Below are 19,180 nucleotides of genomic sequence, written 5' to 3'. Positions count from 1 at the left end.
TAGAAATTATTATTCTTTCAATTAAAAACTTTTTAAATGAGCCTAATTATTTCTATTTAAATACCAACTTTAAAACTGTTGGTAATATCGGCATATTTCTATTTGTATAACTGAAAACAGCTAAATTCATTTATATAAATGCTTATCTTAAAAGATGACGTACTTTCCCTTTATATCAGGAAGAATTAATTTGTTACATGGAAAATTTGCTTGGTTGAGATAATGTAAATCAGGTAACTCATAAATTACTCTAAAACTACTTCTCTGTCTTGAGCATTTGGTTTACAGGGGGGGAAAAACACAGTTAAGTCCAAATGAATCCAGATATTAACTCAACAGTAATTCTAGCATAACGCTACTTTAAATATATGCACACAAGAGGTACTAAATTATATCTTAACCCAATTCAACTTCCTATGTCAGCCCCCCCCCCATTTTTAATATTCTTACATTTATCAGAAGCCCAAGAGAGAGAAATTTCAAATTCACTTTTAAATTAATGCCATAGTAATGTTGTAATACACAACATGCAGAAAAAGATTTGATTGAAGTAATCTCAAAACTGCTCCAATGGACATTTCAAATCTGAATTTATGAACAGCTAAGAACTGGGCAGCATAACATCTGTTCGGAAGAAAATGTAGAGATTATATCACTCCTAATCAGGCTTGCCTCTTGTACCAGGCTGTAATTCTGCCTTCAAATCCAGTGCAGGTAGAACATCTTTAATCATAAGATCCCAATCTTAAAAAAAAAAAATTCTGTTCCTGTGTTCATTTCCTAGACATCCGATTATAAGAGGATGAATGGCTCGTAACAACTGGAGTAATTACATGCCTTCTGCTAGTTCGTCATTTCAAAAACTGGGCATAACCATTTTAAAGCTCCTCCTGAATTGGGAACATACTGCTGTCATCATTCCACAGCAATCTGCCACATGTTAGTTCAAGGATTGCAAAGATGTCAACTAAATCTGCAGTTTTCTTCAACAACAGACAGAAAGGCAGATGTTGAACAATGTTGGAGATTTAGTGGTTTGCTTACTGTTTTTAACTTAAGGGGCAGCCAAATTGCATTTCCTTCATTCTACACATCCACTTCCTTTATACTTGTTGCAATAGTTACCCTATGGAATTTTTTCAATTCTGAGTTCTAAATCCCAAGAAGAAAATTTTTTGAGAAAATTGTATCTTTTTTTTAAACAGGGAATGGACTTCAATTGGCAACTCTATATAAGGGTAGTCCTCAACTTATGACCACAATTGAATCCAAAATTTGTGTTGCTACGTGACACAATAAATTTTGCCCTATTTTACAACCTCTTTTCTGCACTTGTTAAGTGAATCATTGTGGGTGTTAAGTTAGGAACACGGGTGTCAAGTCAATCTGGCTTCTCCATTGACTTTGCTTGTGAGGTCACAAAAGGGGATCGTGTGACCCCGGCATGCTGCAACCGTCATAAATATGAACCACTTGCCAAGCATTTGAATTTGCATCATGTGACCGTGGGGATACTGCAACGGTTGTAAGTGTGAAAAACATCTAAATTACTTTCTTCAGTGATGTTGTAACTTCAAATGGTCACTAAATGAATTGTTGTTAAGTCAAGGATTACCTGTATTAGGCCCTGGTATTTATTTCAAGCATTTCAAACCTGACTTTAAAGGAAAAATCCCTCTCAGGATGAACTCTACAGAATAATAAACAACAATCTCTAATTTATTTCCTGATTATCCTAGCCCTGCAGAGAAGCCTCCAGCTCATTGCCTGCATGGCTTGAGTGAGCACAGCAGCAGAAAAGGACAACATAAAACTAACCGACAGATGACCAGGAAGCAGTGTTTCTTGACTTTGGCGACGTTAAGAGGGACGGACTCCTAAGTTTCAGAATTCCACAGCCCCCAGCAGACTGGCTGTGGAATTCTGGGAGTGGGAGTCCGGCTCTCTTAAAGTTGCCAAGGTTGAGAAACACCCGCCATCAAGGCTGACTGCTGGGTAGATCTTCAAAGGCAACGCGTCTTTGAAGCCATACAAGGGTGTCCTCCCATTTGTAAAGGGCAGAGTGGAACTGCTTGTAGAACATGGAATAATAGGGCTGGGAGGGAGCTCAGAGGTCTTCTAGTCTAGCCCAACCCATTGCTCAAGGCAGGAGCCTTATACCATCCTGGCCAAATGGTTGTCCAGCCTAATTTTGAAAACCTACAGCGATGGAGCATCCACCACTCTAGATGGTCAGCCGTTCCACTGATTAATTGTTCTCGAGTATGAATTGTGCCCAACAGAGAAGGCTGGCTTCTCTGCATAATTAGCTGAGTGGAATCAATCCTATCTGGATGCTTCATGGAAGAGTATCTCCATGTTTGTAAAAGAGAAAGACAAACTTGTAGGATGGGATATTTCGATTGCTATAAGGACATATATTTTTTGGGGGGAAGCAGGGCGCCCTGAATTCTCTCCCTTGCCCACGATTTGCCTCCCTTGGTCGCTGGCATTAATTAAGATGGTTCAATTAGGACAGGGGTAGGCCACCTTGGCTCTTTTATGACTCGTGGACTTCAACTCCCAGAATTCCTGAGCCAGTCATGCTGAGGGGAAAGGGAGAGTTTCTAAGGTGAGCCATGCTGGCTCAGGAATTCTGGGAGTTGAAGTCCACGAGTCATGAAAGAGCCAAGGTGGCCTACTCCTGGCTTAAACCATTGTGTCCAGCCTGTGGACCGCAGACCAATTAGTAATGCGGCCCCACAAGAACATAAAAACTATTTTAAAAAAGGAACTTTGTTAATTCCTCCTCACTCAATGCATGTCCTGGCAAGCTAAAAGGTTGGACAACCATGGCTTAAACTACGTATGTCCTCCATTAGGCTTTTGATTGTGTTTAACTACTCAATTATAAAATGGCTCATAAGGGTAGATATTGCTAGCCAAGCATTATGAAACAGAGTTCAGAGGCTTGAAGTCCCAATTTCCAACCAGGAAGAGAGGCTTTTTTTAGGCACATTCCCAATCATTAACTATTTAAAAAGAAAACAGCAAGATTCCCCCCCCCCAATTTATTCAGTTCTTGGTAGTAATGTTCAGGAATTGGGGGGGTGGGGGGGGGAAGAGAGAGAGATAGTTAGCCAGAGCAGGGGTAGGCAATCTTGGCTCTTTTATGACTTGTGGACTTCAACTCCCAGAATTCCTGAGCCAGCCATGCTGAGGAGAAATGGAGAGGTTTCCATGCTGAGCCATGCCAGGCTCAGGAATTCTGGGAGCTGAAGTCCACGAGTCATAAAAGAGCCAAGGTTGCCTACCCCTAAGCCAGAGGAAGTAAATTCTGGCCTGTGTCACATTTTCTTGATTAATGGACTTCTTTCTATTGAAAATAATTTAGACAATTTGTAAGCTTACTGTGAAGAGATATAAAACTTTAGTCCTAGTTAATAAGCCACATATTTTCAAGGTAGGTCTATAGAAAGTATAATTAAGTCAATATCCGGAAGAAGTGTTCATGATATTGTTTATGAGGTTGTGCAGATTTCCATATAATATAAAACCTCATTCTACCATCGATAGAAACACCCGTTGTGTTCATGAACGAAGAAAGATCTCCTTTGTTGAACTTGTCCTAGTCAGCCTAGGCCAGGGGTAGGCAACCTTGGCTCTTTTATGACTCGTGGACTTCAACTCCCAGAATTCCTCAGCCAGCATGGCTCAGCTTGGAAACCTCTCCCTTTCCCCTCAGCATGGCTGGCTCAGGAATTCTGGGAGTTGAAGTCCACGAGTCATAAAAGAGCCAAGGTTGCCTACCCCTGGCCTATGCAAATCCCCGGCTTCTAAAATTGTTTTTCAAGGAAAATGGGTTCTGCACTTCCTTCAAACTCCCATCTTACAGAAGAGGGCAGTATTTCCCCATCCACAAGATAAGAAAAAGATGTTTGGAAGGCATCCATAGGAATGTGTTACGTATCGGCTAAGCTTCCTATGTAGTAATGCACACGGAAATGGATTTGTTTGTATGAACCCTCCAGAAATCCAGTTTCTTCTTAGAGCCAGCTATTTCCTCAAACTATAGATCAGCAAGGACTATCTATAGGTAGTCCTCGACTTACAACAGTTCCTTTAGTGACTGTTCAAAGTCACAACGACACTGAAATAAGTGACATGATCCATTTTTTTCACGTTGACACCAAGGGCCACATAATTGTGGTCAAGTGATCAAAATTCAGACGCTTGGCAAATGACTCGCATTTACGACGTGATCCCCTTTTGTGACCTTCTGACAAACAAAGTCACCGGGGGAAAGTCAGGTTCGCTGAGCAACTGTGCCACTAACGTTAACAACTGCACTGATTCGCTTAACCACTGTGCCAAGCAAAGTTGCAAAACGGGGCAAAGCCCACTTGACTGTCTCACCTAGCAACAGAAATGTTGGGCTCAGATGCAGTCGTTAAGTCGAGGACCGCCTCCAATTTTAAGAATTATATTTGCCTTTAATAAATTTAGCCTTCTATTGTGATTTTTAGATTTATTTATTTTCTTACTTTTTCTCTTTAATATTCTTTTCTTCTTCTTTTTATATAAAGAGTAAAAAATATTCAAGAAAAAATACAGGTAGTCCTTTGTTTAGCAATCACAATTGGGACAGGCACCGGGCCTGTGGTATGCTGGAAACTGGTCCGCACAAACAAGCAAAGCCCCATCCGTGAGATGCAGGCAGTACACAAAACCACAAACCCTCCGGTCCACGGAAAAACCACAGAACCGGTCCCTGGTGCCCCAAAGGTTGGGGAACCTTTGGATTAGAAGACCTCCAAGGTCCCTTTCAGCCCTATGATTCTATAAGTAAATAGCTAATTAACTTAAACAAAGCTACTAAATGGCAACCCACCAATACAGTCACCTCTTCATCTTACCATGCTATACAGCAGGGGACCCCAGCCCCTGGTCTGTGGACCAGCACTGGGCCGCGGCATACCAACAACCGGTCCGCACAAACAAAGCCCCATCCGTGGGATGCAGGCAGCATGTGAAACTAAACCACGCCCCCTCCGGTCCGCGGAAAAACCTCTCTCCATGGAACCGGTCCCCGGTGCCCCAAAGGTTGGGGGACCACTGCTCTAATAATTGATCACAGGGAAGAAGTTATACCATTGAACCAGTCCAATTGCCTTTCTGTCAATATTATATTTACATGAAAATAAGTCATGGTGTATATATACTATGTGACTTGCCTGCATGAGAAATGAAAGGAACAGAACCAAAGGGATCTTCTGAAGGATGGCTGAGTGGAGCAGAATGTGACTCCACTGGTTTATCTGAGGAAGTTCTCCTCTCCACCAGCCTGTCTGCAACAATAAAAACGAAAGAAAAACAAAAACAAAAGTAAAACAAAAATGGCAACTTTTCACCCAATCAAAGATGTATTTAATACGAGTTCTTCTCATTCATGGAGAGAACAGCCAAAAGTTCTTCCTGCAATCCTTCTGAGATAAATTGCAGAAGCGTACCAAACAGATTTTAACCCAAACATTTAGGACAAATTTAATTATTCCTTTCCAAAAACTGTGCAAAATTTAATAAATATCCAAAGCCAAGGAGACCTCACAAGTGTGCAGCAGCCACAGGAGAACATGCATTAGGCTAAAGAAATTCAAGAAATCAAAATAACGATTAATTTCTGAGTTTTTCCAGGATTGCTTATTAATTTTTTTTAAAATCCCATTTATATCCCGCCCTTCTCCGAAGACTCAGGGCGGCTTACACTGTAAGCACAAACCAATGTGCTTAGCAATAGCCTTCATTCTATGTATATGCCTGCTTATTAGGGCTTTCACACACACCCCCAAGCGGCATTATTACAAAGTCAGCTTATTGCCCCCAACAATCTGGGTCCTCATTTTACCTACCTCGGAAGGATGGAAGGCTGAGTCAACCTTGAGCCTGGTGGGATGCGAACCTGCACTAATTGCAGGCAGCTGGTGTTACTTAAGGAGGCATTAGCCCACTGCTCCACCAAGGAGCAGTACTTTAAAGGGGTACTTTAAAGACTAGGTTCTGCATGAAAAGACACTATTGTTATTTCATACTAATTCAGAGTTCTGTAGTGTTTCATGTTTCTTAATGGCTTAACCCTTTCCTCATTCTACTGCAGAACTGTTCTAGCAATGCATAAGGAACATCTGTCAAAATTAAATATAAAACAGGTGCAAACTGCATGCTTACAGCAGCTGTTTAGCAATAGAAAGACTATGCAATTGATCATATATGAAAGCTGCATTGCATCTGCTCTTCAACTCTTTTTCCAGAAATCTACGTAACTTTTGAAATAAGACACTTTTAACAGTGCAATACAGTTCTGCTCCACTTAAGAAACTCTTTTGCGTAAAGCTACCAAGAACACTTTATTTCCACTTTGCTTCCCAAAAGCTATTTTTAAGGCTTCATTCCAGCATGTGCAAACTGCCTCAGCCTATTGTCTCAGCCTGGCCATTTCTCAAATCATTTTTCAGACTAGTCTAAATGTGAGAATTTCTTTCCTATGTAGATCTGAGCCATTAGCTGGATTCGGATTCTCTCTTCTATAAATCAAAAAGACCCTTTTCCTTCTGAAAGAACTTTTGTCAGGATCGTTTTATGAGTGCAATCTCACTGAAGAATAAAAGTAGAATTTTTAGAATCAATTTAAAACTTTCCATGTAAAAGTCATTCAAGAAGACAGTTTTTGAAGCAACTTAAAACAATATAGTTTTTTTCTTTGGTTAAATGTCCCCAGTGATCAAGGCCAGCTAGCCTGTACAAGAATCAAACAAATTAAAAAAATAAAAGATTCACAGAATCAACACCATGTAGGGATAATATAGAAAGCAAAAGACAACTGTAATTAAAATACACATTACAAAGAATAACATAAAACGTTTAACTTTCAAACTTCAATCACAGCAAATGAGTATTCTTCATGCAAGACTTTATTTCATCTTTTACCTAAGCCAAGTCTTGGAAAAATGAATTATACTTAAGTGTCCTTTGGCATTATTCCTCCTTTTCTACAAGAAAAGAAACTGAAAAAGAATTGGCATATTCCAAGAGTTTCTAATCAGTACAGAAATGTTTCTCTGCTACATATAGATTTTTAAAACCTAACAGTATAATAACTAAATCATAACTATCGTGTTATCTTTTGTTCATTCAGGATAATGCAGGAATGGATAACCAATACGTCCTACCAGATTGTTTATTCTGCATTTTTAATTGAATCTACTACTAATTACAGAGAAGTAAATTTAGAAACCTTAGCATTACACTGTCACAGGAAAAATACTGGAATTTTATCTTAGTAGATGTACTTAAAAGGGTACAAAAAGTAAGTTTGGAAGACACCGACAAAGTGAATAAAGAAAAAATGTTACGATTATATATTTCAAGTCTATAACTACAGGAAGCCTCAGATCTTTATACTGGTCACAAGCCAAAATTTTCAAGCAGTAATGTTTATCAAAATAGAATAAATTCATTTTCTTCAGTTATTTTAGATAATTAAGTCTAGAGGGGAAAACAAGAACTTTGGAAGAAAAAAAACTGGGTTTTTCCCACATCATTGACCCAGATATTATATTCATTATCAGTTATTTACTTTGGAGATTGCTGGAACTGTACAAAGTGCAACAAGAATGCTATAAATCTATTGGGTCCATTTTAAATCCAATTCTTCAGATCAGGATTGCAATTCAGTTACTAACAACACAATTTCCAATGGATGAAATACAGTTTGGGGAATAATCTTCAGTTAATATAAATAGGTAGGGCTCAAAAGGTAATTCTAGATATAATTGTGGTTTGAGAAGCAAAAATTTTTGTGAAATCCTTTTAACTCTTACATATTTATTTACACATTTATCATAGATTTCTTCCAGGGTGATTAAATACTTTATTAGGAATACTGAATTTTTATTGCATGCTCTTTAGGTAAACAGCTCCAAAAAAGCTATCAAAATGTTATTAAGTTTCCAATGATATGAAATGGACATTCCAGTACATAACAAAAAGCATTTGAGAAGAAGTTGAAACATTTATTCAAAGAGGAAAAGCAAATGTTTTATCATGGCTCCTTCAAACTGAAGCATTTTGAAAATTTACAGAGTAAATACATTCCAAATAAACTGCAAAACAGTTCAAAACTATGAATTAAAAAACTACTGCCGTCAATTTAATACATAGGTTTTTAAATAAATTACTAAATGTTTAAAGCTTTCTGTTTGACCATCTTGTACTTTTGCAAAACATTAAAAATTTCCCAATAAATCTGAAAGAAAACAGTTGAACAAAAAAAAATTAACCATAAAACAGAAAAAAATTTAAAATCCCATTATGGTTGATCCTCGTGTGCGCATTCTATCATATGAAGTTATCCAATTTATCAAGTTGTTTAAGGAATAAAATTTTACTCCTTGGGATTTTATAATATAACTTTGTGGAAGTTGAATAATATTGTCTATGGAGATTCTCAGTCATCCAGGAGGTCACTGTTATTCCAAAGGTGCGTTTTCATGAGGCAATAAGAAAGTCCAAATTGCCTCGTGAAAAAGCACCTTTGGGATGACTAGCTATTATAACCGATTCATTTTTTAATCAAATAATTGATTGGTCAACCAAGTAAAACTCAACGCTCATTTAATACTGGCATCTATCAAAGGTTCTTTAACAGTTTCTGTGTAGCCTTCCTGAATTTAGTTACATGTGTTAAATATACAGCAGTACAGTAAATTTTATATTTTAACAAAGTGTTCAACGGAGAATAAAAGACAGTTGGCAATACAAATTAAACATTAATATTTCAGGATTCAGTTTAACTGTAATCTTTCAGGAGTCAGCCCATCATGTTAATAATATGCCTATCAAAACTACAGCTCACAGGATGGTTGTTTCAAAGACAACCAATGACATTATCTACATAACAAATATTAAGCTTCTTAGTTCACATGTGAAAGGCATAAAAGAGAACATTAGTTGAAAACTGTATTAAATTCTGGAATGGTATCTAAATTGGACCACGAGCCTCTCACAGCAGTGACGCTTTCAACTAAAACGGCAAGCTGCATTATAAATTTCGTCTCCTACACCTGGTTAGGTTGCGATTTGCCTTTTACCAAGCTTAAAGTAAAGGTAAAGGTTCCCCCGCACATGCGTGCTAGTCGTTTCCGACTCTAGGGGCCGGTACTCATCTCCGTTTCAAAGCCGAAGAGCCAGCACTTGTCCGAGGACGTCTCCGTGGTCATGTGGCCGGCATGACTAGATGCCAAAGGCACACGGAGCGCTGTTATCTTCCCACCGTAGTGGTCCCTATTTTTCTACTTGCATTTTTACGTGCTTTTGAACTGCTAGGTTGGCAGAAGCTGGGACGAGTAACAGGCGCTCACTCTGCTACGCGGCACTCGGGACTCAACCCGCCAAACTGCCGGCCTTCTGATCGACAAGCTCAGCGTCCTAACCCACTGAGCCACCGCGTCACAAGCTTAGAATCGATTTATTCTCCACAGCACCCTGCATTTTCTCCACAACTCACCTCCATAAAAATGGAACAACATACGTAATAGGAAGGGAAAGCAACTTCAAGTAAACACACTGGCTTTTTGACTTGAAGATATTTTATTCAAATATGGTTATTTAGAACAATAAAGCAGCCTTTAACATTAAGCTACTCAAAATACATTACAAACATTAACATAATGTACTGGGTCATTTTTCCCCCCTCTTTCAGGCACTTTCAAAAGGCATTTCAGACCCACAGACCCACACCCTCTTCCGGTGTGCAAAAGAACAGAACTGCCAAGTGAAGCAATGCACAGTGGTATTCTGCAGGGTTACACAAGCTTTTTTCTTTTTTTCTTTTTTTTGCATTTGCATTTAACATTCAAGTAATTATTCAACATAAGACCCTGACATTTTCAGTGGTTTTACAAAAAGTTAAATTGTTTCTATTGCACACATTTTTGTGACAGAAGGACAAGTCACACAGCAGGTCTAGATTGCCCTCAAATGCTCAAAAAGAGTTCTCTCTACAACAGACTGTGTGGCCCTTGAACAAAACAGTCTCCAGCACTGTCAAATTTGTACCTAAAGAGCTTTTGTTTATTGTGAAGCAAAATAAGCCTTCAAGCGTCCCTTACTTGATCTCAGAAGGTCAAACTCCCTGTCCAGCAGCTCCTCCTCTGTCAGGTTGGAGAAATTGTCTTCTCCAAAAGGGTTCCACCCAGACATATCCGGGGGATTGCTGACGTTTTGTTTTGGGTAGCTGGAAACAGACTCTGTGTCAGAGGAAGATGATCTGTAGGAATTGAATGAGAAAAATGACTCAGGGTACTCTTTAATATTATCTTAATTCACATTCAATGTCATTAAGCACAATGTAGAACACGCAGAACATTAAGCACAAGGTAGAACGTTAAGCACAATGTAGAACATGGCCCTTTGAGAAGTATTACAAAACGTTTTGTTCTAGGACAAAGTCAAGATACGCCATTAGAATGGACTGATATCCTATAAATAACATAGGAGGAAATGCAACCGTATAAACACGCCTACAGAGTTCGTTTATTTACTAAATGTGTACACCTTCCATCTCACTATCAAGGAACTCTGGGGGTGGCCTACAATGCTATACATGAGAGAATGTGACAATTAAAAGATTAAAACATGGAAACATTGGGCATTAAAAGTTAAAAACATTAAAATTATTACTCAGGCAGATAAAAAGAACCAACACATAGATGGGGTGGAAGTGGTGGGATCATAATCATAATAGTAAAGTTGGAAGGGACCTTGGAGGTCATCTAGTCCAACCCCCTGCTCAGGCAGGAAACCCTATACCATTTCAGACAAATGGCTGTCCAGTCTCTTCTTAAAAACTTCCAGTGTTGGAGCATTCACAACTTCTGGAGGCAGGTAGTTCCACTGGTTAATTGTTCTAACTGTCAGGAAGTTTCACCTTAGTTTTAGATTGGTTCTCTCCGTGATCAGTTTCCAATCCATCGCTTCTTGTCCTGCCTTCGGGCACTCTGGAGAATAGCTTGACTCCCTCTTCTTTGGGGCAGCCCCTGAGATGTTGGAAGACTGCTATCATGTCACCCCTTGTCCTTCTCTTCATTAAACCAGACATACCCAATTCCAGCAGCCGTTCCTTATATGTTTTATATGTTTTAGCCTCCAGACCTCTAATCATCTTTGTTGCTCTTCTCTGTACTCTTTCCAGAGAATCTTCTACTAATCTTTTAACCACCTCCAAAATAGGATGCCCCCATTGGGGCTCCAAGCCAGTTGGCAAAGACAGGTTATCAAGCTCTTTCAGAAGGCCAAGAAGAGAGGGGTGGATCTCACCTCGAGGGGCAAGATATTCCAAAGGGTGGAAGCCATGGAAGCAAAGCTCTTTTCCTAGCCCAGGGGTAGACAACCTTGGCACTTTTATGACTCGTGGACTTCAACTCCCAGAATTCCTGAGCCAGCATGGCTCAGCTTGGAAACCTCTCCCTTTCCCCTCAGCATGGCTGGCTCAGGAATTCTGGGAGTTGAAGTCCACGAGTCAGACAAGAGCCAAGGTTGCCTACCCCTGTCCTAGACCTTGCCAACCACAATTCCTCAGCTAAGGGGGTCCAGAGTTTGCCCCTTCTGCTGGCTTGAGTGGGGTGGGCCAATCCCATTGGGGTGAGGTGTTTCCTTGAGTACAGTTACTAATAACGTGAGCTGAGGAAGCTTGCCTGTTTGTGGAATAAGGAGCATCCAGAGCTGCACCAACATGAGCTGGAAAGGATTTAGAATGAGAGATTAAGGCTGGTGAAAACTCCTGAGGAGAGGTAAGAAATTCAGGAGAGCGTTTCGGTGGTGGCAACTGATTCCCAAGGACCTGTTGCTGTAGAAGAGCCTGTTGGTACTGCTGCACCTCAAAGGAGAAGGAGAAGAAAGTCAGAAGGGCAAAAACTCTACCTCACGTAAGTCTTAAAACAAATAATCCCAATCATACCTTGGACAGAAAATAAACATCTTCCACTAAATTAAAACAAAAACACAAGCCTCTGGAATTTATGCTGGCATTAAGCAAATAAAACAAACAAGCAGTTAAATGGAAGGCAAAGAAACCAGTTAATTAGTAGTTACATAATTAGCACCATTAAATTATGCCATTTATTCATCTAGCTCCACATGATGAACATAAAATGATGTAGCAGGATAACCTGGGGGGGGGGAATCTTCACCAAAAGCTTACAATATTGAACAAATATTTTTGGATGGGTTTTTTCCCCCAATATTTACTTCTGGTTTCCAGCAAAAAAAAATGCCCATTGGATTCACGTAATGACCATGGCAAAAAGTGTCAAAAAGACAGGTCCAGTCACATGAGTTACAACTGCAATGACTTGCGACCATATTTCCGGGTTCAATTATGATTTTAAGACGAGGATTAATTATATTTATTTTGACCAAAAACCTCTTACAGACAATTTGTTTTTCAGGAAGAAAATGTTTTCTTCTATAATTCTTCTATAAGGTTGACTCAGCCTTCCATCCTTCCGAGGTAGGTAAAATGAGGACCCAGATTGTTGGGGGCAATAAGCTGACTTTGTAATAATGCCGCTTGGGTGTGTGTGTGAAAGCCCTAATAAGCAGGCATATACATAGAATGAAGGCTACTGCTAAGCTTGTAAGCCGCCCTGAGTCTTCGGAGAAGGGCGGGATATAAATGGAATTAAAAAAAATTTTTTTATTGGAAATAATAACAACAACTGCAATAACTCCAGCAAAGCTACAAAAAAACTGCGCTACTCGGAACATCTTACATTTTAAGGAGATACCTGGCTGATACCTAGGATGCTGACAGCAACCCGTGTCAACCGTTAGTGCCAGTCAATTTGAGTGTTCAGTTGACTGAGTTTCATGTTTTATGAATAAAAGTTTTACCATAATAATAAAGTTGGAAGGGACCTTGGAGGTCATCTAGTCTAACCCCCTGCTCAGGCAGAAAACCCTATACCATTTCAGACAAATGGCTGTCCAGTCTCTTCTTAAAAACTTCCAGTGTTGGAGCATTCAGAACTTCTGGAGACAGGTTGTTCCACTGGTTAATTGTTCTAACTGTCAGGAAATTTCTCCTTAATTCTAGACTGCTTCTCCCTTTAATTAGTTTCCATCTGTTGCTTCTTGTCCTGCCTTCAGGGGCTTTGGAGAATAGCTTGACTCCCTCTTCATTGTGGCAGCCCCTGAGATACGGGAAACCTCCTGTCATGTCACCCCTCATCCTTCTCTTCATTAGACTAGACATGCCCAATTCCAGCCACCGTTCCTTATATGTCTTAGCCTCCAGTTCCCTGATCACCTTTGTTGCTCTTCTCTATGGAAGGAATTAAAAACTGAAGATGTATCATTTTCTTCACACTTACTCACTGTTTCCTAAGCGAAGGTAAAAAAAAAATGGCAGCACAGAAAAATAAGGTGCTAGAAGAGGTTATATTAGTTAACCAATCTCTTTAAGATGAGGCTCCAGTAACAGCCACCAGATGTATATATTCTGAGTTTCATTCCTTTACATAATACTGTCAAATTCACTCTCGGCTCATCTGTGGGCTATAGTGAACAACAAATGGCTTTACAAAATGTCTGTTAAGTAAAGCCTACTCAATTAGATGAAGTTAACCAGCATCAAGCTACTTTACAGTCCAAGCTTCCCTTTCTTAGCTAGAAGAGTTTCCCAAACTGATTTACCATAGCAGGATATGGAGAAGGGGATGGTTGCTGCTGGTACACAGAGCGTAGCAAAAGCTGCTGTTGAGCGACATGCTGCTGCATTGCTTGCTGATACTGTAGCTGAAAAAGAAAACATTTGCATAAATCACCAATGCTGCTCAATCAAGTGAAATTGCCCACAAACAAAATTGTATCTGGCAACTCGGAGAAAAAAAAATTCAGGGGAAGCCACAGAGTTTTTTTTTCTAGTAATTGCTTAATCTTTATTCTGAACAAAACAGTCTCAAGGTAAGCTAGTTTTGGGGCTAGGGGTGTTCCTACTCTGAGTTTCACATTCTCTCCACTCCGCACCCCATATAAAAATGCTAGAAATAAGAGCAAACAGACTCGTCCCAAATTCAGCATTGCGAATCAAAAAAAAACATTCTGCAAAACGGTGAAAAAGACGGGTTACAAGATTTAAGTTTTAAAGAAAGTAAAGGTAAAAAGGTAAAGGTAAAGGTTCCCCCGCACATGCGTGCTAGTCGTTTCCGACTCTAGGGGCCGGTGCTCATCTCCGTTTCAAAGCCGAAGAGCCAGCGCTTGTCCAAGGACGTCTCCGTGGTCATGTGGCCGGCATGACTAGACGCCAAAGGCGCACGGAACGCTGTTACCTTCCCACCGGAGTGGTCCCTATTTTTCTACTTGCATTTTTACGTGCTTTCGAACTGCTAGGTTGGCAAAAGCTGGGACGAGTAACAGGCGGCACTCGGGATTCAACCCGCCAAACTGCCGACCATCTGATCGACAAGCTCAGCATCCTAACCCACTGAGCCACCGCGTCCCTTTTTAAAGAAAGTAGAAGAGGCCAAATTAAAGCAGGATTACATCCCAGCTAAGCCACAAAGGTACCTGCTGCACGTATGAATCATGGAGCAATTGTTGTTGCTGCTGCTGCTGATGTAAATGATGCAACTGCTGTAGCCTCCAGTCACCTTGCTGTAGTTGCTGCAATACTCTGTTCTGTTGTGGGGTGCCTGGCGATAATACACTCTCGTGACTATTTCCAACCTTTGAGGCTCCTAGAACATTTTAAAATGCACATTAATGAATTTATTTAGTGTGTGTTTTCCTGGCAACCCCAACTACCCACTCCCAGACTCCACAATAATCTTAGCACAGGAATAACACACCTTTCCTGCTATACTTTCCAACAGAATATTTTGCATGCTTTGGTTTATTTCCCCTTTGGCTAAGTCCTGACAGACACTAATGAATCATTTATATTTTGGGGTACAGGTACAATTTTGAACTATCCTACCCCAGTAAATTTTATATCCTAATACAGAATATGGAATATTTCCTGTCAATGTAATCCTGCCATTGCTCATTAAGAAATCTGCAGTATTATTTGAAATATAACATTTTTATTAATAATTTTATAGTAAAATATTTTTAATAAAATAAGTTTGTTTTATTATTTATTATTAATAATATTTTGTGACGAGTGAACTTTTTTGCCACAAAGACATTTTTAACGAGAAGCCTTGCTCTTTCAAACAATAACATGTTTTCACAACTTATGTGGAAGCAATTCTCCTCATACTGCGCTAAAAGCCATTTGAGTCTAAGGAAAATCCACAATTGCTCGATTCTTGCACAATTACAACTTCTGGTGCCTTCTAATTCTGGAAATAAAGATAAAAATAAACCATGATTTCTACTTGTTACCAAAAGAAGCTCCTTGCAGCTCACTGCATTAGTCTGAGGAATTACCTTTGTGTTCATTGTTCAAATCACCAGGAACCGGCACTTTTATTGGCGTGGCTGTGCTCTGAATTGTAAGTACACTAGAAGTGGCAGTGCTTGTATTGGCCTTTGGTCTCTGACGCGGTGCTATTGAGGTTTCTGTTGGTCCAATGGCATCTGTTATTCTAAGGAAAGAAATCAAGAAGGACTTTTATTATAATCCTTTTTTTAAAAAACCAATGTACAGGATAATATGGGTGGTAAAGGTGTCTGGGAATTTCACAAAGATTATTGACAGCTGCCCAAATTTTTATTTATTTATAAATTTTATAGGCCAACCCATCTCACAGTTATAGCAACTTTGGGAGGCTTAACAGCATAAAAAAAGATAATACAAAACAATTACAAATAAAGGAAGATTAAATGAAGACTAAAAAAAAACAAGGCAACATGGGGGTGGGGATCTTTTCTCTCTAACCCATCAGCCACTCCCTGCATAGGCAGCCCCTATTGGGCTCACAGATCATCTAGCAGAGCCCGATTTTAAGGCTATTCCAGAAGGCCAGAAATAGTGAGGGACTAAAATCAGCAGTTGCATCTGATTTGGACTACTCTAGGGCTTCCCAAAAACTATAATTGGTCCCGAGGCAGGGTTGGCTTAATTCCATCTATGTGGGCAAAGAACCATTGGAGTGGGATTCATATATTAATGCAGAAAATTCTTAAAGTGAACAAAAAAGATTAAACCAGAAACTTTCCTTCTGGGCCTAATGGAAAGAGAACTGGGGGGAAAAAACATTAGGAACTCTGATTTTATATATGGTGACGGCAGCAAGACTGCTGTATGCAGAAAAGTGGAAGGAGGCCTCAATTCCCACCACGGACGAAGGTTTACAAAAGCTGATGGAATTAGCAGAGATGGCCAAATTGACTGTGCTGATAAAAGAAAAGGACATAAGTAATTTTGTTTCTACTTGGAAACTATTTCAGGACTTTGTGCTTGAGGTGGGGGGAAAAATGATCATCACGGTTTTGGTTTTACCGATTAGACATGGGGTAGGCAACCTTGGCTCTTTTATGACTAGTGGACTTCAACTCCCAGAATTCCTGAGCCAACATGGCTCAGCTTGGAAACCTCTCCCTTTCCCCTCAGAGCGGCTGGCTCAGGAATTCTGGGAGTTGAAGTCCACGAGTCATAAAAGAGCCAACTTTGTCTACCCCTGGATTAGATTGATTTGCCGATACAGAAATGGCTAGTGCACACTACTATAGTGTAAAAAGTTGAGATTTGATTTTAATGTCTGATTTTACTGCAACACAGAGAGTCGGAAGTCAATGCCTTTTGTTTCGTCCCCTCCTTTTCTTCACACCTTTCCCCCCCCCACTTTTTCTACTGTTGTCCCGTACTATTTGTTTTGGTATTTTCACATTTTATGTTATAAATGAATAAAACTAATTTTAAAAAAAATCCATCTGTGTGATACCTCTACTACCACAATCCGCTAGCTTGCTACTGGATGCAACTGAACGACCTATAAAAGTCCTGCTTGGTTCAGGGCCCGGATATGTATGGGATTGCTTTTTTCTAACTTTTTCTGTCCCTCTGGGGATCACTGCTGCGCCTGATCCCCCCAACAGGATCACATGTAGCAGAAGCAACCGTACTTCTGAAAGGGCCTTCTCTGCGGCCACCCCTACTTGCTGGAAGTGCGTTCTCCAAAGTCCACATAGCCACAAACTTGCTGTCCCCTTTGGGGAAGACCTTATGTTTTTCCCCCCAACAAATCCTGAGCATTTGTGACCTCACTTTTGCTAATTGACTAACTGATCCCTTGTAATTATCTAATTATTATGCTGTTCTTCACGGGTTTTTTTGTTTGCGCATTTTGTGGTGGTTTTCAAAGTAGATTTTGTTGCCCATTGCCTGGAGTTTCTGTGCCGACTCGAGGCAGCTTACACATTTCAAGCAAATAAAAATAAAACCATCTTTGCTTCTTCCCAGCTATGATGAAGCCAAGAGAGCGTGAATGGAAATAGTGTTTCTTCACCCATGACCAGCCTATTGTGTCTCAATGCTCAGCCATGACAACAACAATATGTTACAGTTGAAGGGGCAAAATAATCCTTGTCACCAGCCCTTTTCTCAAGCTGGACAGTATTTAATATTTATTTATTATGTAAATGTAGGGGTGTGGGTCTATGCATATGTTGCATATAGTATGTTTAGGTGTGTGTAATGTATGTTTCACTTTGAGAGCAGACAAGTAAATTTCATTTTTGATGTGTGCCGTTGTGCCCACAGTAAAAAAATGACAATAAAGGTTATCTTATCTTATCTTATTTCATAATAAGAGTCTAGTAGTCTGGCAGTGGAAGTATAGGTAATTTCACGTCTGTACCCTTTTTCAACACCATATTAATATATATCATGTCTGGTTAAGAAACATAGTAAGGGGCAAAGAGCACTCTTGGTTTTCTTAAAAAAAAAGCTTGAGCTTTTTACTCTAAACAGTTTGAAATAATTTTAAAAGAAAAAAGTGTTCTGGCTTCTACTAATAGTCCTTACGTGCAAAAAAACAAAACCATCAAAAGCACAAGTTAGAAACATCTCAGGTTAATTTAATTAAATTATGTGACACATAAAACCTTTCTATATTTTTTTCTGCACCTTTAAAATTGTGCGTTGGGAGGCAGTGTGTCTGTGTGCATGCATACAGGTGTGTATTTAAGGGTGTGTGTGTGTATACTACATACATATACATTGTATATGTTTATTATTCACAATTATCACAAGAGGGCGCCTGCATAATATTTTCTCTGAAAGAAACATGCAGTAATGACTTGAAATCCACATTGTGCCACTCAGTTCATCTTTAAATGTACCCTGCTGTATGAAAATATAGAGTTTTTACTAAAATAAACCATTGCAGGGAAAAATGCAAAAAGATTATTGATAGAAACCGTTCAAGAGCAAATATTATAAATATTCTGGATTATTCTCTTTAAATGGACAATCCTTGTCTTATGTCCAGCACTTTCTCTTATGTATACGCAAGAAAACAACAACAAAAGGCATAGAAAAACAGGGCAAAAGTGAATTGTTCTAGCAGAAGAGAGTTTTTTTTAAAAAAATTTTTAATTCCATTTATATCCCGCCCTTCTCCGAAGACTCAGGGCAGCTTACAAGCTTAGCAGTAGCCTTCATTCTATGTATATGCCTGCTTATTAGGGCTTTCACACACACCCCAAGCGGCATTATTACAAAGTCAGCTTAATTGCCCCCAAGAATCTGGGTCCTCATTTTACCTACCTGGGAAGGATGGAAGGCTGAGTCAACCTTGAGCCTGGTGGGACTCGAACCTGCACTAATTGCAGGCAGCTGGTGTTACTTAAGGAGGCATTAGCCCACTGCTCCACCAAGGCTCTAGTTGGGAATTTGACTTCTCAATCTCAGATTCCTGGGCACCTCAAGTAACTTCTGTCTGCAATAAATCTAAACCTTGACTACGGTCTTCAGCACTGAGGCCTGTCTGGATGAGCCTGATGGGAGTTCTCATCAATGAGATTGGTTTGACTGGATTTCAAATAATGGTTCAAAGCTGGGCACTGGCTGGCCACGTTCTCTCCCATAACAAAATAACGTGCCCAGAACTTAAAATTGGCCCCTTCTCTCCTGAGTTTCAGAAAGTCTGTAAACATTTGGCTTGTTCCCACAAGCTTTGCAAGCAGGGCTGTTGTGACT

General features: G+C 39.7%; 1 protein-coding gene across 3 annotated transcripts in view; it reads right to left on the bottom strand.

Annotated features, from left to right (window-relative positions):
• BMP2K (BMP2 inducible kinase) overlaps positions 1–19,180 on the bottom strand; it is a 71,421-nt gene that overhangs the window by 7,015 nt on the left and 45,226 nt on the right. For 2 of the 3 annotated variants that reach the window (XR_014027125.1, XM_081332872.1), the window contains exons 10-15: positions 15,466–15,623; positions 14,602–14,771; positions 13,729–13,830; positions 11,730–11,911; positions 10,146–10,303; positions 5,214–5,327 (exon numbers count right to left, since the gene is read on the bottom strand). Coding sequence is in view for 2 of the 3 variants with exons in the window: in XM_081332872.1 (XP_081188998.1) it covers positions 5,214–5,327; positions 10,146–10,303; positions 11,730–11,911; positions 13,729–13,830; positions 14,602–14,771; positions 15,466–15,623 (884 nt within the window). In the remaining variant the exon portion in view is untranslated. The remainder of the gene's footprint in view (positions 1–5,213; positions 5,328–10,145; positions 10,304–11,729; positions 11,912–13,728; positions 13,831–14,601; positions 14,772–15,465; positions 15,624–19,180) is intronic. The other variant, XM_081332873.1, reaches the window with a different exon arrangement.

This window comes from Vipera berus (genome assembly GCF_964194415.1).
Source record: "Vipera berus genome assembly, chromosome: 7".
Classification (NCBI taxonomy): domain Eukaryota; kingdom Metazoa; phylum Chordata; class Lepidosauria; order Squamata; family Viperidae; genus Vipera; species Vipera berus.
Note: the sequence above shows the minus strand (reverse complement) of the source record. Positions and strands in the feature narration are given on the sequence as shown.